Raw genomic sequence first — 23,429 nt, forward strand, 5'->3', positions numbered from 1 at the left:
CATGCCGTCCATCCAGAAACACCTTTAAGTTCTGAGTTCTCAACTCATCCTGACTTGGACTCAGTGTGAAATGTGGTGGCTGATTACTGCCATCTATTGGCATCGCTGTAAACTACAGCTTTAGATTTTAAAGGGTCAGTTCACATTAAATATTCTGCTGTTAACCCTAACTTTCAACAAATCCAACAAAATGACCAACAATCAATGTATCTGCTAACAAGTATTGTGTGTGTAGCCAACACCTGATGTATCTTGAGCCATAGAGCTCCACTCACACATTATTGAGCCAATGGATGAGTCCGCCACTGAAAATAGTACCTGCCAAATACACCAATTCCCCCTGTTGAAGTAACTACAGTGTCCAGTTGTTTTAGGAGCCATGTTTAGAAGTGAAACCACATATTTGTGATCTATTTCTCTCGTTCTGCTGCTCTTCCTTCCCCCTTCCCTTTTTATTTTAAGACTTTAAAGGACTTTTCGTCCATTCACATTCATGTTTCCCAGTTTTATTTTGTAGTAGTCTTGTCTTGTGTCACCTTACTTCCTGTCCTTGTGATAGTCTGCACCTGTTGCCTGTTTGCCTCACCTGTCTTCGATCAGCTCGTCATCCTTGACTTCATATGCTGGTCCTGAGCCCCTGTTCCCTGTCAGTTTGTCTTCAGTGTATAGTTCAGTGTGCTTCTTTGTCCTTGTGGGTAGTTCCCCTCAGGTTTTGTACCTGTTACCTTGTCTGTAAAGCCTTTTGCATTTAAACTTTGAAGATCTCTGACTGTGATCAGATCCTTTTCCTGTGTTTCTGGTCCGGGTTCTTTGCTCTGCAGTGAGTTTCATGAGATTTGCTGACAGTAAAAATATAAAAAGACACCAGTCGTACCCTTTGAGAAATGGCAGCAGTGTGAGCACCGCCTACAAAATGCCCTTTTTTTTTTTATCATACTGGAGTGAAAGAAGATTTCTGGTGGAAATCTGAGAGCCTGATATCTAAAAGTGTTTTGATCCTACATGAATATTAAGATTTGAAGCACTGATACATTTCATTTTAGTCGTAAAATGATTTCTAACATGCGTTGGCCGTCTGAAAGCAAGAGAGAGAAAATGTTCTTTTGTTTTTGTGATTTAGGTGCATCAATGCTTTAATAAGTCAGAACCAGAGATGCCTCAGTAAATAAAAACATCAGCAGCACAAGATGACTGGAGGAAGCTGTGAATGGAAAACACTAAGAAGGACTAAAAGTTTGACATTTATCACAGTGAGTGTGTTTGATCTCTTATTAGAGAAAATCAGAATGACTTATTCTTGGCACAAGAACTGTACATACGTCTGCATTACTGTGTTACTGTAAAGGGAACATATACATCTCTATTAGTACTCATGGGCAGCTTATGTTGTATTCTACGTCATATTCTTCCCACATGTGACATATCTGTATAAATTCTGAGGTACACTGCCTTTAATCCTAATATACAGGTTGTGTTAATATACAAAAATATATGATAGGTATATTTAAGGAAAAAGACTTTTACACAAAAAGGGATAAATATCTGTAAAAAGGGATAAATACTATAAACACAACACAGTAAATCCATCTTCAGTACACGGCGACCACATTACTGGCTTTGTCCTGTGACAGTATGGTTGGGTTTTAACATATAGAAATGGGCCGGTGGGTTGCACAACAGTGATGTTTAAACCTGATTTACATTGTTTTGTTTTTGTTTTTACCAAAAAGAAAAGTCAGTCTTATATAAAAAATGTGTGTTTATGTGCAGAATATCTGATATTCTCCAAGTTTACTCAGAAATAAATGTGTTATATTTGTCAGCTGCAGCAACAAGAAAAGTCAGTGTAAGATGGTGCGTTTTACAATAAGTAAAATCTGATTTTCAAACTAAAAGCGTCTGTGATTTTGTACAAATTTTTATACAAATGTCCAAGGGTGCGTCTTTAAGCCGTCACAGCCTCCTGCTGAGGAGTTGAACTTTATACATGACAGTCGTGGCTCCCTCTGCTGACAGCATCCTGCAGTGCAGTCATTACAGAGATCCTCCTGCAGGATGGACCGACGGGACCACGTGCTGGAGTGTGTGGGTTCATAGTTTTTGGCTCTTCGGAAGAAACGCCGTTCGCTCTGCAGTCTCAGAGTCTCTTTCTCCTCACTTCTTATGTGACCCGATCATGACCTTTGAGACAAAGTTGACGATGGCGCTGGCCGGCTGCTCGGGGTCGTGTTCAGCAAACAGATGGCACATGTTTTCAGTCTCGCTCTGAGATTTCCTGGCGACAAATCCAAAGATCCTGGAAGAGTGGGGACAGAGACACAGGGATAGTTACACAAGGGCAGGGGGGCTTTAGAGCGTCACCAGAGTTTACAGATTTAAAAGTTACAGTCAGGTAGAAGTTCAGTGTCTTTCTGAAAGTAATACTTTCAGACATCAATGTCAAAGGGTTGTAGTTTTCTTCAGGAAAAAGTATTTGTAACTTTTAAACAACTGCATCAAGATTCACTTCCCTGCTGTCTGTCCAAATTCTCAGTATGTTGCAAACACACGTTGTCGCTGAAAAACAGCTGCAAATGTTTTTATTTGATCTTTCTAGGTGCTGAGATGTTTAGGGCACCAACCACAAACGCCAACGTCATTTGAAACCGGCCACCAGGAACCTTTGTTGCATTCAAATGCACCACGAATGCTCCTAGAAGTTTTCATGGTAGCGTTCCAGCTAATCGCAGCTGTACTTCATGAAGAAAGAAATGTCTTTACAGCCACCTGTCAGCTGTGCAGGGCTGAGCGTCGGATATTTAAAGACAAGGCAACGTAGACACGACACAGTTTGGCTCTTGACATCCTGGGTCACATTATCAACGCCAGTTTCCCATTAAACAGGAACAGAGTTAATTATTATATAACGGAGATACTTGGTGGAGAGAACACCTTGAGTTATCAGTTTCATCGGTGTGAATGAAGAGTGGAAACACTTTTAGGGCTCAGCTAAGAGCAAAACCCAAAACTTTAAAGGAGAGCAATGAAAGGGAGAAAATCTGGAGTAAATAAAGGGACTTACTTTGCAGTAGAACTGCTGCCTCTTGTCCATCTGTTTGGGACAGAAGAACATAATCAAGTTACCACACTGTTACTGGCCATCAATCACATACAGTATTAATATTACACTCAATATGAATGTATACATGACTTTGGTAAACTGACTTTACCACAGTTAAGACGAAACTCTGGATATAAGATCATCATGTGAACAAGCGTTTCTGAGGATTTAGTCGAAGAACGGGGGGATAAGACATATCAAATAAGAACATACAGTCTTGTACTTTCAGACCTTAAGTGATATGTAGGATAAGTTATCTGCATTATGACTCCTTACTAGACTTCTGTGGTATTTTTGCAGCAAATCAAACCCTCAAGTTTGAAATCACAGGCTCTAAATCAGCATCTGGCTCTGAAGTCTCAGAGAGAAAAATCACTGCATCACCGACAACAATGATCTGTCTTCTCTTCCAACTAATGTCCTCTTTTCATCAATAATTCAGTCTTTTCAAAAGTATTTTTTACTGTATATAAATGAGCATTTGCTTGTAAGAGAGCAGCTAATCAACGATGTTCAGGCTCTTTCTAGTGGTTTCTATTGGAAAAGTCAGGGTACTCACTTCCTGCCCTGAGGGTCCAGAGAACAGAAGATGACCGTGTTGACGGCGTAATGTCTCCTGAAGAACAACCTGCAGGAGCAAACACAGACCGTCTGTGTGTGAGCATGTGAGATCACGTCTGCATCCGTCTGTGCGTGTGTTTGTACGAACACTCACTTCCTCTGGTTGTCAGTGAGCGTGATCCCCTGCGCCGACACTTTGAAGTGGACCACGGTGGACGCTGGCGGAGGGTCCTTGGAGAGCGTCAGCGTGGTCGCCTTCTGAACCGCCTGGTGTCCCGTCAGAGACTCCAACTCCACAGAGCCCAGGTACCACACATTACATGCTGCACAGTAACACACACACACACACACACGGTAAAGCAACACTTTAGGTGATGGTGATGTGTAGATGACAAATGAATGTGCTACACACACACAGATTTGTGTACAGATGAGGTGTGTCCGTCTCCTACCTGCTCCCTGTTTGAGGAGCTCGGCTGCTGAGTTTGTCGCCGTCTGTGCAGACGAGTCACTCAGCTCCTCCACGGGGTCTGCAGGCCAAAACACACAAGAACAAGAATCTACTGACGACTGTGTGAGAAGCACACAAACACCATTTATGTCCACTTGCATGCAAACGATGTCATTTCACCAGGCAAGTAACGGAGGCAATTCATTTAGAATAAACATTTTAAAAAGTCTTTTTTTCTTCAACAAAAGTTTGATTCTATTTGTAAAACTTTGTGTGTGAAGCTGACAACTAAAAATGTCCAGAGATTCACATATTAGTATCTACAAGAGAACTAATTATACCTTTATCTAACAAACATACTGTATGTTAACGGGGAAAAAAAGCATCATTTCATGAGGCTGAATAAAATATTTCATGACAGCACCAGTATTATGCAGCTGTCTGGGTCCCAAAACCAAAAATATACTTTAAAAAATACCTTTTGTTTTCTAAAAAAAACCAAATGCATTAGTGTGAAGTGCACTCTAAATAAACTAAGGCTGAAGTTGATGATGTCTTAACACAAGCAGCTGTTCAGGAACTTCTAAAAAGTATAGTAAAATGAAATTAACAAAAAATTCTATGTAAATAATTTAATTGTCTCTATTTGTGATGGAGACCAAAGATGAAAGAATAATTAGCTTTGGTTTGTTGACAGTTTGTGATGCTCAGGACTGCACTGTTTCATCCATCCATCATCTATACCGCTTATCCATCAGGTTCATCGGGGAGCTGGAGCCAATCCCAGCTGACTTCGGGCAGCCAACAGATGACAGACAACACTCACACCTACGGGCAATTTTAGAGTCACCAATGAACCTAATGTGCATGTCTTTGGATTGTGGGAGAGAACCCACGCAAACACGGGGAGAACATGCAAACTCCACACAGACAGACCCCAGGTCCAAACCCAGATTTGAGCCCGGAGCCTTCTTGCTGTGAGGCAGCAGTGCTAACCACCGCACCACCGTGCTGCCCCAAACTGGTTCATGTCTTAAGTAAAGGAAAGTGTTACCTCTGTCAGGCAGGATGAGTTTACAGGGCAGAGCCAGAGGGGTGATGGAGTGCTGACACACCAGAGCTGTGAGGCTTCCTGACAGGGATGTAAAAACACAGATTAAAACACAGTTCCAGACTGACTGTTATCCTGTTAGGAACAGCTGCACCTCATCCGTCTGACCAGCAGAGGGTAGGAACACATTTTAATCCAGGCTGCTGAGCCGTAATAACCCCGTGCATCCACCCAGGTGGACTATTAACAGGCGGACTTGAGGAGGAAGCGAACTGCTCGCTGGACGTAGAGTGCTGAAGGCAGCACTTTAAAATGTCAGCTCAGTTTAAATGTGCTTTATTGCACTCATGGTGATTTACTATCACCATCAGCATTGCTGCTTGATGCTTTCGCTTTTCCTCAGCTCTTTTTACGCTGCAACATTTATCTTTAAGGCCTTATTTTACAGGTCAGTAACACCCTCATAATTACAGACCCATAAAATAAAGCATCGCTGTGCAGATTAACATTTGACTATTTATTCTGTTTACAGCTCTGACGCTTGGGTGGCATGATGACAGACACTGTGAGACTGCAGCAATAGTGGATTTACAGGGTTTTTGTGGTAATTTAATTGAACCAACCAGCCGTTTTATCCAAGAGCAGCTTCTCAAATCAATGAGAAACTGTTAATATATTTAGATTAGATATTAAATAACTGATTTAAGACACTCAGTGCTCTCACCAAAGTACGGCTCGTTGGGGCAGCCTTTCAGACGGACTCCTTTCTGCGTGCACTCTATCAGGAAGTGTCTCACCAGCTCATTGGACAGGTCCCCTGCTGCAGAGACACACAGCGTTTCAGGATGTTTACATGTGTAGTTAGTGACTGATAGACTGAGCTTTCTGGATATTTAAACATGATATAAAAATATGCCTATGAATGAAAAACAACAACATAGGAATCCTGTTTAATCGTCTTCATATCAGCGGCTCAGAAAGTTAATTCCAGAAAACACCAAAACCAATACAGTAAATCACACTGTGGAAAATATAAAATGTCACTCAGAAAGAGGAATTTGAGGGTGCAAACTCCTCATTAGGCTGATTTCTGTTCAGTTAGTTCACCTAAAATGTGAGATGCTCTCTGTTGTGTTCTACTATTGGAAGTTAATTCATGTGATGAAAATATAAAATGTAAAGAAATGATGTTTTCTTTTGTAACAGAAGATTCAGTCCAGATGAAATCCAGGAAAAACAGAGCCCACCTTTCTTACTCTGCTGTAACACGGACGGAGGGGGTGTAGCCACCTTCATGGCCAGTCCGTACGCCCCACGAAACGAGTGACTGTCCCTGACGATGAACGAGCCCGGCTCTTTGTCCTTCAGCACTGCGATGGCTGCTCAGCAGAGGGAGGAGACACAAAGCTGGAGTCAGAATCATCATGTTCATACTGTATAAGCAGCAAACTTTAGCACAGGGGTGTGTTGTGTGCGTGGAAGTTGCCGTTAGACTCCCCTTCTGTCCAAAACCAATATTTACCTTGGTCTCTGGAAATGTCGGGCTTGTACCAGAACTTGGAGGTGTCCTGAACAAACTTCACAGTGTCCTGCTTACTGCCAAAGTCTGCGAGACACAGAGTAAGGCTCCACGTTAGCTTTCACACTGGCTTTGGCTCAAATATGACAAGTCAGCAGAGAAAACATGAAAGGAGAGAGACTTGTTAAAGGGTCAGTCCACCCAAATGCCAAACAGATGTATTATCATTCAAATGTATTTATATAAAAACTCAACTTAAAGTTCTTTTAACAATGTTAATGCAAGTGATTTTCATCAGTCATTCTATTCCTCATATACATATATATATTTTTAAATATTAAAGCATATTTCTTGTTATATTCTGACTTAATTCTCAAAATCTAACCTTTTTTCTCAAAATACAGTATTTATCACTTTTTCCCCACATGATTCTTTTTCTTGTTGTTAAAAAAGCAAAGTCGTATTATGAGAATGAAGTCATAATATTACAACTGTTATTACAACTATTATTTCCCTCACTGCTGAAGAACTGGTCATTATGAAGAGTTAACAGCAGTTTTTGTGGATTTGCAGAGCAACAGGACTTGAATTCAGTTTATCTTTGTTGTATTGTGTGGATGCCCATCTCCAGAGATCCTCTAAGTCATTTTATAATAATACTCAAAATACTGACTTATATCTTTAAAAAGCTTGTGATAATATTTACAACAGTTGAGTTTTATTTTATCATAATACACATAATTCAGTCTTGGTAACTTTAAAACCACGCGTGGCTGCAGTGATGTAGCCAGGTGGTAAACAAAGGGAAAGTCTGTGTCAGTGTTTTGGTGAGTTCATGTTTCTGCGTCGGCTTGTTTTCACTGTGAGCTGAACTCACACTGACTGTTATCGCTGCCTGGACTCCCTTCAAAAAGAAATCTCATTTTGTTAAATAAATGTTAAATTAAGTCCTGAGGAAATTAAAAGAAATTCTTGCAATTCATCATGAACCTCCTCTGGGACTGATTAGGGTTGATCAAGCGTATCCATGGAAACTCCATCTGCTGTCAAGAATGAGCTGGAAAGTCGGTCATCACTCACTATTTTGTAATTTGGTTTAAATGACCATTCGTAGGAGGGACGGAATAAAATAAATGTGCCACAGAAAGAGAGTTTACCGGCTCCGGGCGACGGGGCCCCACTGAGTCCTCTGAAGGGGTCGGGGGTCATGGGGGATGAGAATGGGATGCTGAGACTGCTGCCACTGTGCGGGCTGGAGAACCCGCTTAGAGAGGGGGAGCGGGAGCCAAGCTCTCCCCCCTCACCCACTCTCTTCTTCTCAGGCAGCAGCGGAGGAAGGCCGACGTCTCCCCCAAGGTTCAAACTCCCGAGGCCCTCCACGGCCTCCAGCAGGCTGCGCTCCAGGCCGCCGTTCCCCAACAACAACGAGGTCAAGTCTGTGCTGTCTGTCCCTGGACCTCCACCCAGGCCTCTCAGAGCCCCCCGGGGAGAGCTGTGGGCATTGGGAGTGCTGAGGGAGAGCGGAGGTGAGGGCTGGGGGGGGTACGGGGAGTTCAGGGAGTTTGGAGTGCGGTCGTGCCACACAGGAGGAGGAGTGGAGCTGCAGGAGAGAGAAAGAAGGAGGATTTGAGGTGGAAACAAAAGCTTTCAAGTTTCCAAACGATGAATAATTATGTCATGTTACAACATGGAAAACTCGAGGATTAAAACTCACAATAAAAGACATCAGAATTAGAAATTGATGGATTCGACAGTATGATGCATAACGACCTGACTTAAAAAAAAAACAGCAGGAGCAACTTTGATGGATGAGAATGAAGCACAAGCTGTAACACAGAGCTCTGAGGACGGCACGCTGCTCCAGTGGGTTCCCATGTTGTACCATAAAGCTATTTTCCTCTGTGGTGCACAGCGTTAAAGCAGAAATCCTACCCATAAGGGCAAACTGGGCATGTTTCCAGGGCTCTTGGCCTTATAGATTGTTTTATGTGCGTAGAATTATGTGTAAAAGAATGCAGTTTATATGGGAGTAAAAATGTAATATGATTATTGTTTGTTTGTTTGGGTGGAGCCAATTGAATCACTTGCCATCAACCATGACTTCAACAAGTAGAAACACATCCCTACTAGTGGCTCTGCAAAGGTTAAAGAAAACAAGCCAGAGGGAGAATCAGACAGTTGTAATTGACGGAGCGAACACTTGTTCCTCTGCCGTCCCTCTAATTTGGACAAAAGTCTTTTCTGGTGAACTGATTCAGATCTTTAATTATGAGGTATTTCCACCATCAGAGCATCTCTTAACACGTGCACGTACGTGACGGGATCCTTCCCTAAAGGATTGAAAACAAAGCAGGTTGTTGCTACCTGTCAGTGTGTGGGAGGGGGCTGTCTGATGACATGGAGCACATGGAGCCAAAGATCCTCTGACAGGAAGCAGGAGTGACGGACACTTCTGACCTGAACAGCTCTCCCTCTGTGGAGCCGCCGGCGTGGTTCATGCTGTCCAGGAAACTCCGGGAATCTGATAAAGAAAGACAAGAAAAACACTGTCAGTCCTGTTTTACTGCTCCGCTCTCAAATATTAACCAGACGTACAGCAAAGACTCCGTATGTGTTTGCTGTCATCAGGTCCCAACCTTTGTTTGCATTATCCAACCATCGACATGTACCAGCAGAGTAAAGACTCACTTTTCACTCATTCATTCATTCGTGAGCGTTCAGCGTGAGTCACAAGTATAAAATATTATCCATGACACCATATTTTCTATCTATGAATGAAGCTGAAGACCAAAAATAAAAGACAAAACAATAAAAGAAATGAAAAGCTTAAGCAGAAAGTAGTTAGCAATGATTACAACTTTATTATTTATAGTGTGAGGACTCTCTAAACCTAAATTATGGCTGTTTTCCCACTTTTTCACACCATTCTCAAACTTGTGTTTCTCAAAGTTGCGTTGTTGTTTGAGCAAGATCTGAAAGATGAATAAATCTAGTTTTAACATCATCAGTTTCTCATTTGATCACTCTGAATCTTTAGATGTCTTTATCTAATAATATGCTAACGTGTTGGCTAAAAGGCACTAAAGAGATATTCCCTGGTGTGAAAGTAACATAATCAGATGTATGTGAGTGTCAAATGTGGTTTAATTATATATTGATTTGTTTTCAAACACTTTTCACAGCACATTCATGCGGACAATACCTAAATACATGTAACAGAGTATTTGCACAGTGTGGTATTTGTACTTATGCTGGAGTAAATGATCTAAATAACACCACCAGCCGACACCACCCCTGGTGAGGTGTCGGCTCTGCGAACATCCCAACATGACATTCTGACAACACAGCGTGTCATTCAGCAAACACGAGGGCAGGCCTCCTCAGGCCACGCACAGGCCTGTGAAGTACGATGAGTCACCGTGTAAAGAGTCAATCATAATAAAGAGCTCCTTGTTCATGGGCCTGCTACCTCCCCCCTCCACCCCCCAACCACCCCACACACACACCCCCGCCTCTCTTCCGCTCCTTCCCTCCATTCAAGCCCTCTGAGATGGAGGAATTTGGACTCAACCGCCGGCTTTGTTTGTGATCATATTAGACGGGCTGCATCATCTCCAGTGGATTATATAACCACACGTGTGCTGCTGATGAATTTGAAGAATGTATGAGTGTTTGCGTGATGCACACACACACACACACACACACACACACACACACACACACACAATCATGTAGTATCTGAAAGTTTGAAGAGGAAGAAGAGCCTTAAAACATGTTCTCTACACTTGTACTCAGTGTGCTGAACTGTCCTTTGTCCTTACCACCTTTATTAGAAACCTAGTATGAGAAACATATAAACATATAAAACCTGTGATCATTAATGTGTTGGTACAGACTGATAGATAAACAACCCAACAGCTTATGACAACATTAAAATGCTTTTACTACTACATAAAATATGCCTGTGAGGTGATGCAGCACACTGTAAGGGAGCACTATATATGTCAGATATGATATTTAAATAGAGCTCGTTGATGAGCGCACACAGATGTGGCTTTGAGAGCACATGGTTTGTGATGGCAATTTTAAATTCAAAGGCCCCAAAAGCTCAGGATTAACTGTGTCAATTGAATTATGATAATTGAATGAACCGTTTAGTTGAGGAATTTGACCCACTTCAGCATAATGTCAGTTTACTGTAAGTGAGCCTCTTAAATGCAGGACTTTTACCTGTAATTCAGCGTGTTTACATTGGTAGTCTTTACCACTTTTATTCGAGTGAAGGATGTGAATACTTCCTCCAAGGGTTTGGGGTTTAATGATGACTTTCCCACGACTGAATGTTTCCCACACACACTTGTACAGCGGCCACATTATGCACGGTGTATCACATGTCCATAAATGTGGACTCACGGGCAGCTGCTGCGAGCGGGACGTGCTGAGAGTTACGTTTCCTGTGTTCAGTGTCCGTCAGCTCATCAATTTATCTGGAGTAGGAGTGCGTAAAATATGGATTGATTCAGTAGCAAATGAAGAACATAACTAAGTACATTTACTCAGCACATTTGGATGTACTTGCATAAGTTAGTCCTTCTTGGTATTTCTACCCCAATTACATTCATTTGATGGTTTAAGTTATTCGTCACAGATTACAACATTTGATGAGTCCATAAATGACCGTGTGATCCATTTCTGTGGGTCAAACAAGTGTTCAGCTCCACTAATGCTGCATACAAGTTCATTCATCTAAACTTTTCCTGTTGATATTCAGCTACATGTTGCTGCTAAATGCTTTCGATTTTTTTTTATCTGTATTAATCAAAAATAACACATGCACAAATAACATATGCATGATCAATAGCATAATCTTAATATGTGACTGGGGTTTTTTTTATTATTAATCCATGTGCATAATTGTGCATTTTCTTTTATTTTAGTACATTTCTTAACTTGAAAGTTGAGTCCAAGTTAAAGTTAACATAGTTTTCTGTGCATATATGATGGTTTATTTTTAATATTCACAGGAAGCTGCTTTCACTTAAAACAACGGTGAGATTATCAGCATTTTTTACAGAATCTGCATGTTGACTGTCAAACTTTATTTACTTTAAAGTTTCAACTTTTGTTTGACTTTTGAATTTCGTCAAAATCAGACTTTGTTAGAAAATGAACGTTTGTTATAAGTTATATTTATTTATTATTATTTACATCTATGGTTTTAAATCCAAAACTCCTCCATACATCAGTTTTTAGATGTCTTTGAGCCACCTGATAGCCCTCGTGGGGGATCTGATACACAAGGTGGTCGACACTGAACTTGACCTCTTAGGGGTCAAAGGTGAAGAGTGCAGAGCAGGTTATGTTGTGGTCTTCCTTTAATTAGACCTGAACCTCTCGTCACTGACACACACAGGCTTCAGCTCAGAAACCGAAGCTAATCCATAGCTGAGTCGTTGCTGCTGCTTGAAGAAAACAAACACAAAGTGAGGGGTAAACACTGAGGGAAGCAGGATTCCTCAAACATTCCCACAGTCCCTGTCAGTTTTTCTCTCTCGGGACGATTCTGAGACAGCGGCCAAGCTCCATCCCTCTCCGTTCCCATGGCTGATTCTCCTCACTGAGGTTTGTCACATCTGCTGCTCCACAGCTCATCCCAGCTCATCCAGATAATTACAGAACAGCCCAAACTGTGGCAACACCGGCTGACCCCACCCTGACCTCCGACCTCAGACCAGACTCCGCTCTGTGAGCCTCCACTGCTCGTTATCACACCCTAACACACCTCTCACCCCCTGTATCCACGCTGCACGGTATCCATAGCTACTCATTTTCAGCCATACGTGTGTTGGTGAAGAAACCTGGAGAGAAAACTGGAGGAAACGACAGTCTGTGTGGAGTCGACTGGACATATTTGTTTAAATTCTCATAACAGGCGGACAACAACCAATAAATCAAATAGTTTAACAAAACAAATAGATGAATGCAGCGTCTGTGGCTGTCACAGGCCTGTAGTAAGACGCTCTGTCTGTCTGTCTGTCTGTCTGTCTGTCTGTCTGCGTACCCACATACCTTCCCACACTATGCTGATGAACTCACTGTGAATGGTTGGAGTCTTCTACAGGGATACGCAGACTTCTTGCTGAAGCTAGCCAACCAGCCGCACAAGAATGGCACATAAAGTACACCCACTGAGCCGAAGAACAAGAGAGAGAGAGTCTGAAACCTGTGCACAGTGACAGGCTCTTCATCATACTCTTCAGCATAAGCCGTGTTTTCATGGTCACAATTTTATTTCTATTTCTTTCTTATAAAGTGAACTGATTTCAGCTGCATTTAGTTTGATACAGACAGACTCAGACATGCATGAACATATACGCAGGCTCATACAAACTCCTGACTGACTTAAGAGTTTTCTGAAAAGTTTGAGTTTATTTCCTGTTTGGTTTTTCAACAGTGTTTTTCTGTCCATTGTTTTAGCTCTGAGCAAACACAAAGCCTCTTCAGTTTGGGTCGAACTGTGCAAAACCACTTCCAGATGGCACGGACCCACGTGGGCATGACTGCCAACCTCCACCAGCCAATAGACCCCCTCCAAACTACCCCCCAACACACACACACAGATACCCACACATTTTCCTGATCACAGAGAGTGACAGGTATCTGGCTCAGACTGAAAATGCGTGCATGCCTTCATGCCTGGTGCAGAGATAAACCCATTAATCAATAAAACCACAGCAAGGTTATCTGGAGCTCATACTTCTCTCCGTATTTCTGACCATGCTGACGAAGCAGGAAGATGAAAAACATACTGATGTCACATGTTCAGTGCAGCTAAAGAGCTCCTGTGTTGTGCTGCGACAAAGAAACGCTTCTCCTCGTCTCTCTTTCTTTATTCCACTCCAAACATTTACTTGCTAGGCAGCATCTCAGAGGACCGAAGGCTGAGCCTACACACATGCATAAACACAATGATGCACATGGAGTTATGCTGGACAACAGTGGGTTTGTAGACTCCCTGCTGACCACAGGAATGTGAGTGCAAGCACTTAGTATGCACACACACACACACACACACACACAGACTGAGGCTCACAGGTCTGAAGGTCTATGGCATGTTACAGCTGTTCACAGCGATCACAGGCTGCAGCTTCTCAGGGGGATGAAGGGAAAAGGGAAAGAAAGAACAGGAACACACTGAGGAGGAAGACACCTGCTGTGATCCTGTGGTCCACATTACTGAGTGATATGATGACATTCTTTAACAGTGTAGATAACGTTTTTAATCCATGCCGTTAAATCAAAATGATAGATATTGTTGGATTGTGCCCTCAATTATTTGTTTATTTGTATGTATGTTTACTGATGTTGGGCAAAATAAAAGTCCTCCTTGCACTCAGCTGCGGTGTGTAGCAGGTGCGGGAGTCGAGTTCGAAGTTCGGTGCTAAGTCTGGGTTCACACTGCGTAGCCGCTGGCGAATATGCTCTGCCAACAGATATCAACTTAACTCCAAGATGCAGATCATTGATGATACTCTGCTGGTCTGATTGGATCTGCTAACTTACTGCAAATATATAGGTGACACAACTTCCTGGATCGCTCGAGGAAGTTAAGTTGAGTAGGACTCAACTCAAGTCACCTTCTCTTGTGTAAAGCAGGATCAGAATCTGCCGCAACTTGATCTGCATCCTGCATGAACGGTGGAGGGAAATTGTCTAAAGATGTCGAACTCTGTTTGATAAAGTGGTTCTTTATTCTGTAATTGTTGCTTGAGTATTGACCTCTAAAGCCAGTGCAACAATGACACTTCCAGAAGAAACAAACTCTCCTTTTAGCTCCAGTTTGGTCTCCACCATCTCCTGAGAAAAATATCAGGCTCTTTCTGTGTCTGCCTGCTGGGTAAGACCAAAACTAAAGGGTTAACAAGGCTGTGGAGTCTGTGATAGTTACCCGTGGGTCCATCCCTGTGGGTGATCCCTCTCATTATTTGATCCACTGATAACATAAATATGAATCAGTAAAGCTTTATGAATTCTTGAGTGATGGGAGGGAGTGCAGCTCTCTCCTTGGTATCACTTGGTGCTGCATCAGAATGCGATCAGTTGTCGACCGCTGCCCTCCTTTCTTCAGTAAAAATCAATCAGCCTCGGACTCCGCTGTGTCTTCCCTCCTCCTCCTATTCAGAAGCTCTGAGTGTCCAAGCAGAGCGTTTTTTTTCTGTTAAGCGGGCAAACGTAAATCAGATTCCTTGGCTCTTTCTGGATGTTTGGCTGGACAGCTTTATCGACTCAGTGAGGCGGCAGGGGAGAGGCCGAGTTACGAGCCAGCTGAGGAGGGAGTGAAGAATAACAACACTACAAACAAGCGAAGGGGAGAGAAAGAGGGTGAAGGGTAACGGTAAACAAAGCAGCGACGGGAGAGAATACTGTCATCGCTGAGGGGTTTATTGGTGTCTGAAGTATTTGGGTAATGAGTTGTTGACTTTGTAAACCGCAGTCAGAGCCGCTACTGCTTCCACTCACGGGGACAATATCTTTCTCTTTTCATTCATCACACAGCCTGGATCAGCTGTGGAGATGTGTGATGATGATGTGTAAGATTTTTCATGCAGCTCAGAACTAATATGAATGTTTTTTTTTCGAGTATTGAGGAAGTCTGTACTGCAAAAATGTCCCAGATATTTGATCATGTTTTGAAGCTGAAGTGGAATTCTTCAGACTTCACCCATCTGGGGAAGCGATCACGGACCATAAGTAGTTCTCCTGGTGGGTCCGGACATGTTGGCAGTTCTAACATGCCACTGTCTCCCAGGAGGCTCTTTCTGAAGTGTTGTTATGGAAAAATCTTTACACATGTTTTCCTTCACTTCTTATGACCGTAATACGGAGTCATCAAAGTCTAACCACCTTGGTTAAAATGAAAAGTTTTTAGTCATCCAGGTAATTCATAATTCGCCTATTTTCTTTTCCGACTACAGATTTTCTGCTTTTTTAGAGAGAACATAAAGATTTGATACCTTCTGCAGTTTCACTTGTGTTGTCATGTTGTTGTGCTGTATGGTGTAGTGTAGAAACACCAGACACCATTACGTCATCACCTGCAGGACCACTGATGTTCTGGTACATCTCACACATGCTGGGCTTTTGACAACACAGGCCACTTGTTGATTAATGCTCTGGGGAACAAAATCCTCGTTTCCTTCTCTCCATGTTGGTGTCTGCACCCTGAACTGGCCTTCTGTCCACTGTGTTGTCAACATTTTCCGTCCTTGTGGCTCAAATTTTCTGCCTCTTTGCCCCTAATTTCCTCTCGTGTAAGTCCAATGTTCCTCACACAGCAGATGTCTGTAGAGTGTCTCAGAACAGCACTCGTCAATAAGATTGTCCCCAAGGAAATTACCTATTTTCTCCAAACTCACATGTGGAAGTTAATGTCTTCAACCTGCTTTTAACACAGGCCAAAAATTCTTGCTCTGTTTTTGGCTGCTTGTGATTCATTATCCAGTTATTTTTTAGAATAATCCTTTATCATTTGGTCTACAATATCATAACATAAGGAGAAACAGTTAGTTAATCATTAAGTAGTTAATAATCTACTGATTTATTTGAGACTTTATTCTTCATACATGTTGAATTGTACGCTTGGCTATAGAAAGATTTGAGAACTGAACTAAAAGACCAGATCGTATGTAGCATTACCTTGTTTACCCTGGCAATTAATTGGAATTAATCACTTGAAAATGAATTGAACACTGTGTCTTTTTTTTTTAGCTATTATTAGTACCAATTTACAAAAACATGTCCATGAACTTCTGTGGAAATTATTGGAAAAATACCAAACCGTTGGCCAGTTTGCAAAAGTCCAAGCTGTTGCATCAAACAAGCAAACGAGATGCTACAACTAGAGAATGTCAGACATTTTGGTTTGATAAATGACATTAAGGTTCTCTACGATATTTCAACATCTTGGCTCATCTTTCTCCCCCACCATCACCGCCCAGTCTCTTCGTCCGTTCTCATCCCTTCTGTACAAAAGCCACTGACTGACAACCTCTCTCTACTGTTGGCTCGGTAGCTGAGTCTGTCGCTGGGCAGCAGCTCTGACTCGTTTTTGGCTCAGTTTCACTGCGCGACAGGTTCGCTCACTGAATGATTCACCAACTCACGTTCATGTCCCAAGGACCAAAACAAAGCTCAACTCATCATTACTCCACTACAGTTGTTTAATGCTATATTAATGTACTGAATGTCAAATAGATAACCTTGATCCACCAATTAATAAACTGATTGTTTCCGCTCCAGTTGTGTTTGCTTTTTGCTAAACCACATCTTCTGCAGGGCAGATTTAATGTAAACGTGTAAAGGATGAGAAATTCCTCTTATTATGAGCGGCATCGAGCACAAATTCTGTTACATTACAGCTTGTTATCACAGTTTCAACACATGTGGAAAGTCTAGAAGTTCTTTTTTGTATGAAACTACTGCAAAAGTTTGAAACTAGTTAACTTGTGGCTCAGCAAGATGCTGTTTTATCGTGTATGACATCTCTGGGAGCAATAAGCACCCCAACATAAACTCACATCTTCAAAGACTTTTCGGTTCAGCTCAGGTCAGTAGTGCAGAAAAAAGGGGGGAATCGGCCTCCTCGGTTAACCACCAATACATCAGCCTTCCATGACTGCATGATGGAGGCCAAAATAGCCTTTAACAGGATGAGATCATGAACTCAGCAGCAGTGGAACAAACCATCTCATCATCCCCCCAAGTGTGAAATGTCAGAAGGGCTGCAGATGCTGCAGTCCAGAACAACAACAACAACAACAACAAGAAGTCTTTCATGTACGAAAGCACAGAGAGATGAAGCTCAGATGGGGGGGGGTTGTTTGAAAAAGAGATATGACATCTGAAAAAGAAAAATTCCAGAAGCTGTCTGCAAATACCAGCAGCCTGGAGGAGAGAGGGGAAGTATTTCTGTGCATGTGTGCCCTCCTTAAAATTCCTTGGAGGGACAGAGATAACGCAGTATACAGTAAACAAATGAGCAGAAAACTGATGGAAACCTGGTTTTCCTCAGAGGAGGAAGAGGAGGAAAACTTCAGAAACTCCTTGGAAAGATTTTTCACACGTGCAGAAAATCATTCAATCCCCTTTCGAGCTTTTCCGGCTCATGTGTGCATGCATGTACATACCGAGAGATGCAGTCATGATGTGACTCTCTGAAGGATCCCGTTATTTGCCAGTTTCCTGTTTAGACCAAGCTTTAGGATCACTCCCTCACCTTCCTGCTCCACAGCGTCTATCTCTATCTCTCTCTGGTATGTTCTTCCTCCCAGTGTGAATGAAACTCTCCCTATTAACAGAATCTCCTCCTCTCTCTTTCACTTCAGTCTGCTAGAAAGCAATCTGAGCCCAACTCGCTGAGGCTTTTTTTTTTTTCTCCTCTCTCTCTCTCTCTCTCTCTCTCTCTCTCTCTCTCAAGGGCTGAATCGTTTCGCCGCCATGCCCAATTCCTTTCGTCCCCCAGATGGAAAAATAAGCTCCCCGTTTGTTCCTGGCTTGTTGTGACACCGTTCAACTTCTGGGTTTGTATGAGGGGAGGGACAAGAGGTAGAGAATTCCCCCCCTCCTCCTCTCCATTGCATGTCTACATACCCTCCCTCCCACCCTCCCTCCTCTTCCTCTCACTGACCACTGAGCATTGTGCGAGCACTTTCTCCCAATCAGAATGGATTCCAGCGGGGTCAGAGGTCATCCGTGGCCTTTTATGGACCAGAAAGAGGAGGTGGTGGTTGGTAGTCGGGGTAGGGGGGGTTATGTGGGTTGATCTGGGGGTTTCTATGGCCTCTCTGTCAGGGCATGTGTGTCCACTCCCACCATCTGCTCCCACCACAAACACAGAGACAAAGGCATGCAGACACACACTGGCCATGTCTCCTGCCATGTGTCTAATCTTAGCACATCATAAATTACACCCTAAAGCTCTTGATTGAATTGTGTTGAGTTTACTTTTGTTTCAATGGGAGCATGTGCTACGTGCCTTATTTTAACCTCCGTGTCACAGGAAATGAGCTGGAATGGACATCAGCTCAGTCCATCTGTGACACTCATTCATCAGTTTAAAGACCCAAGTCCTCATTTATGAAACTACTAGGCCAGTTTGCAACAGCATTTAACTTATACTAAGGTATTAACTTACAGTATGTTGTTGTCTAATGTTGGTCCCTATTAAGAGCTGTTAGCTAAGCTTAGCATGAGAGCTGGAGAAGCTAACCTAATAACAAAATCCACTTACCAGCATCTCTGGGTGGGTGAATTTCATTACTTTTGGACAGAGCCAAGCAAGCTCTTTCTAGGCTTTACGCTACGTTGAGCTAACCAGCTGCTGGCTCCAACCTCACAAATATAAGAGACATCTACTTTTCCAAAATGTCAAGATGTTTCAAAAGAGTTTATGAGGAAGAGTTCAACATTGTACATTTGACCAGTTGAGATGAATTTATACACGAGTTTATTGTAAGAAGAAAAAAATCATCATTGAATTGTAAAATCTGGTGACAATCAATGTTTTTAGTGACCATAAATCTGATGAAAAACCCAAACCAACAATGAATGCATCTGCAAACACGCCTGATATGTCTTCTTCCTCTAACTCCATTGTTGTCCACAAACTATTAAAAACACACCAGTGAGCCACACTGTTGCTCTGGATGACGCGTTCCTTCATTACTATGAACAAACTATGAAACTATGAACATCCTGCCACCCCAAACACTCACTAGAGCACCAAATATGGATTAATCCACTGCTAGAAATGCATTATTCATGTACTTATCATATTGTGGTCATCATCTCTCAGCACGTGTTGTTTTTAAATGTATTTAGAACCTGATGAAAGTGTTTATAATGTGATCATACAATACAAGTGGGTTCTCAAACCTTTAACAGGATCGGAAACCATTAATAACTAATTAGAAACTTTTCAATCAGTGTAGTAATTGTTCCATTAAGCGCCGACTGCAGAACTGTTGGTAATTAGACTATAAAACATCTCTCTGCTTGAACCTCTTCAGCATCAGCAACGGCACTTGAAACTTGTGAGATCTATCGTCTCTCTCTCATTCATCACTGACAACAAATCTACTCATCAGAAGGAGACGGAGAGGTTTCGTCTGTCCTCGCTGCACACTCCCCCCCGTACTTTCACCTGACCTTTGACCTCTGAGGTTCAGACAGTCAAGTGTTTGTCTGAACGGACCATCTGCCTCTGCTAAACCTCAGCTCATAAAAACATCTACATTCCTTCGGCTGAACCCTGCTTCCGCTGGCTGAGAGCTTCTGTATATATCACTGTTTATTTTGATGTGGCCACAAGTACACAAAGGAAGTGTTATTACATAACATTTCAGAGCTGCGCTTTACCGCCACGAGGAAATGAAAGTACACGAGGACAGAGACAGCGGCGGGGTTCATCTTTGGGTTGGTGCATGACAATGACTTTGCAAAGGTACACAAAAGATGTAAAGAATGTCAACAATCTGTTGCCATAAGCTGAAAGCTTTGTATGATATCATGTATAATTTAGTGGAGTCTTTGGTTGAAGGATTTCAATTTCAGCATTTTTATCTCAGTGATTTCTTTGACTTTTTGGTTTCATGAAATAAAACAGATGGCGTCAAAGCTCCAATGACTCTGAAAACAGAGAGGTTTCTCAAATGTCATGTTTGTCGCCCAACAGCAGCAAACATTTAGTACCTGTGACTTCTCTGCGTTTATTGAAGTGATCCCTGTACGCACTGCTTCTGTGATTTTGCAGGTCACAAACCATCTGGAGGTTAAAGTTGGTTCTAAAGTGCAGTGAAGACCTGCTTTAGATTGAAATATAGATCTTGAAATGCTTTTGAAACCATAATTAAATGCAAAATCTTGTAAAATTTTAGCATAACTCCAATCTTAAAAGTGCAACAATCAATATTTGGATAATATCAATGGATCATCACTGTGTGTAATGTGAAAGGAGTCATTCAGAGTAACGAACACACCCAAGTCTGCAGTTACCCTTTTAGCAGCTCATTGTTTTGGTTTGGTTTTTTGTTTTGGTTGACTAGCTAGAGCCGTTAGCAGCTAAAGAGTCCGATGTTTTTGTCACGAGTTGGTGGAGACCAAAACCGAGCAGAAACAGAGTGAGTTACTGGACTTATATTTTTGAGTTGGACACAAAATTACCCCAACAAATGCTAACGCTGTCTGTGTTGTGCTCACTGCTTGTTCTGCTGCCCCCAACTTGTCATAGAACAATTAATGCTGCTTTAATCCACCATCTGTGGGCAGACACCAGGAAGTCTTGGTAAGACATTGCATTGCATAAACTTTGGAAATTACATAATGTTTCTTAGAAGACATGTCTTCTTAAAGACATGTTTCATAATGTGTTATATTGATTTAAGAATACTGTTTGAGCCACATGTTCTGAATTACTTTTTATAGCGGCCTTCAATCCTCCAGGCGAGCTGTCTTCAAGCTTAGCTAGGCTTATGCTAACCCCTGACGCTGTAGTCATATCAGTCTTCTCATATACAATATATCTGACTATATTTTGCCAAATGTCAGCCTGGTGATAACACAGTGGGAGCTCTGCTGCAGGGTTCATCATGGCTGCCTGAGTGCACTGCTGATGTTTTGGAGCTGCCTGCAGTGATCACTCCCCACATTACAGCAGCCTCAGGCCAAACTGTGATTACAGTGATGACTCTAAACATTACATAAAAAGCAATTTAATGGGGAAGCTGTTGTGCTCTGTCTTGACTTGGCAAAACTGTTTCCCAGGCAATCGTCTGCTTTTAACATGGGAAACAGGAAACTCTTGTCTGCCCCCCCCCTACAAAATGGGAGTGAGCTACAGATATTCTGTGTCCTTTGTTAATTCTTCTGTCCATCCAGCCGAGAGAGAAAGAATCAGGTGTTTTTTCTGTACACAAGGAAGAATTGCTCTTTCATCAGCTCCGTCTCCATCCTGCCGCCACTCTGTTCTGACAAACATGTTTACAATAAACAGCGGAGCTGCCCTTTAAAACTGAACCGTGTGCAACACAGAGCAAAACGTCCTCGTAAATATTGCCGTGATTTTGTTGTCATTAAATGCACGACAAAGGTCACAATACTGTTTGATTATTTGCAGTAGGGGAACTCTCAAATGTCAACTGATATTAAACAGATTTTTTTCCATTAAATTATGAGTTCATTTGGTTTTTTAACATTTTATAAACACCCCTGCTCCCTTTGGGGCCGAGGCAGACGTCCCTGTTTCAGCTGTAATAGATTGACACACATATTTTTAGTCATATAAACATTGATCTGCACAGTTTTTAATTATTACTATCAGTTGTTGTTGTTTATTGCGATTTTGTGTTTTTTAATGGATTCATGCTGTTTAATGTCAGCTGACTGTTGCTCTGCTTGCAAGTCCTGTTTCTCTTGCATCAACAAACATTCAGTTCATATCCAAATTAACCATTTAAAATACCAAAGTCACACAGTGACACAGACAAAGAAGCAACTCCCTAAATCTGTGAGACAGTATTCTTTTTTTTTGAGTCTGGTGGCTTTGAATCAAGTGAAGTGAAAGAGAGAACAGCTTCAGCTTCCCGTGGGAACTGTCTGACAGCAACGTAAGGCTGTGAAAACACTCTGAGCTGATAGTGATTCAGGTAAAATCCACGTTTCTGTTCCTGTCCACAGCAGTACATGGCTCAGAGTGCGTGCCAGGATTCCTGTCTGCTTCTCGCGTGCTGACCGCCATCTCTAGTGTTTCTACCTTTAACAAATATTGACAACACTAATACAAATTTCACTTTCTAAATACACGTCTTCTGAACTCTGCAAAACTGTGAGTGACTTTCAAGCCTACAGGAGTGCCCAGTGCTGTGTGTTCATCAGTTCAGGTATGATTCTGTAATATATACTGTATATATATGTATATTTTGGTTGCCTCAGCAGGATGGGAGCAGGAACACGATGACCACTAAGATCAGATATGAGACGCCAGCACTGAAAGACACTTGTGTGTTTTTTGACACTGCAGTGAATTCCTTCTGCAGCTGTGTGGTATACATATCTCCTCAGGCAGGATGTCCCAGCAACAAAAGACCCTCCCCTCTCCTCCTGTCCCCTCCCAGAACAGGACATGAGTGGACATCCTGCCAGCAGTGGTCTTTTCCTCTCTTACCATCAACTATTATTAGCGGACGCTCAGTATTAGCTGTCCTGCATGGCCCTGAAAGGAAGTCACAATCCATTTTTTCTAATCAACTCCCCCAGACGATTTTTACCTCAAACCAAAAAATAATAAACACAGAAGTCCAGAAACAAGCCATCTGTCTGCGTCCAGCCAGACATGACTTACCAAAAACAGAGCCATGCCCACATTTCCAGCCAATAGCAACAGAGCACTGGCCAGGTGTGTGTGTGTGCATGTGCGTGTGTGTGTGTGTTGTGGATAATATTATGCCAGAAGGACATTCCTTCTGGCTCTTGAACCCTGTCCGGCAGCAATCAGGAGCTTGGGTGTTTGGGCTCACACACATATATACAGGTATATGGTCTCACACACACACACACACACACACACACATTTTTTGGCGTGTACCTTGTGTCCAGCTGTGTTGTTCCCACTGCCTGCCAATCCTGAGCTGGGAAAACTCGGAGAAATGTTTCACTGGGAAGAGAAGGCAGATGCTGATAAGACTCCAAAAAT

General features: G+C 42.3%; 1 protein-coding gene across 1 annotated transcript in view; it reads right to left on the reverse strand.

The window, feature by feature from the left end:
• Positions 1 to 1,124: 1,124 nt before the first annotated feature.
• The window catches only part of LOC139202853 (tensin-3-like), a 45,748-nt gene continuing 23,443 nt past the window's right edge, over positions 1,125 to 23,429 (reverse strand). The window contains exons 16-27 of the mRNA XM_070832442.1: positions 23,322 to 23,390; positions 9,047 to 9,203; positions 7,840 to 8,282; positions 6,686 to 6,769; positions 6,411 to 6,542; positions 5,888 to 5,983; positions 5,167 to 5,244; positions 4,114 to 4,191; positions 3,816 to 3,984; positions 3,660 to 3,728; positions 3,062 to 3,091; positions 1,125 to 2,296 (exon numbers count right to left, since the gene is read on the reverse strand). Coding sequence (XP_070688543.1) covers positions 2,155 to 2,296; positions 3,062 to 3,091; positions 3,660 to 3,728; positions 3,816 to 3,984; positions 4,114 to 4,191; positions 5,167 to 5,244; positions 5,888 to 5,983; positions 6,411 to 6,542; positions 6,686 to 6,769; positions 7,840 to 8,282; positions 9,047 to 9,203; positions 23,322 to 23,390 — 1,547 coding nt within the window. The 3' untranslated portion in view covers positions 1,125 to 2,154. The remainder of the gene's footprint in view (positions 2,297 to 3,061; positions 3,092 to 3,659; positions 3,729 to 3,815; positions 3,985 to 4,113; positions 4,192 to 5,166; positions 5,245 to 5,887; positions 5,984 to 6,410; positions 6,543 to 6,685; positions 6,770 to 7,839; positions 8,283 to 9,046; positions 9,204 to 23,321; positions 23,391 to 23,429) is intronic.

This window comes from Pempheris klunzingeri, chromosome 6 (assembly GCF_042242105.1).
Source record: "Pempheris klunzingeri isolate RE-2024b chromosome 6, fPemKlu1.hap1, whole genome shotgun sequence".
Taxonomy (NCBI): Eukaryota; Metazoa; Chordata; class Actinopteri; order Acropomatiformes; family Pempheridae; genus Pempheris; species Pempheris klunzingeri.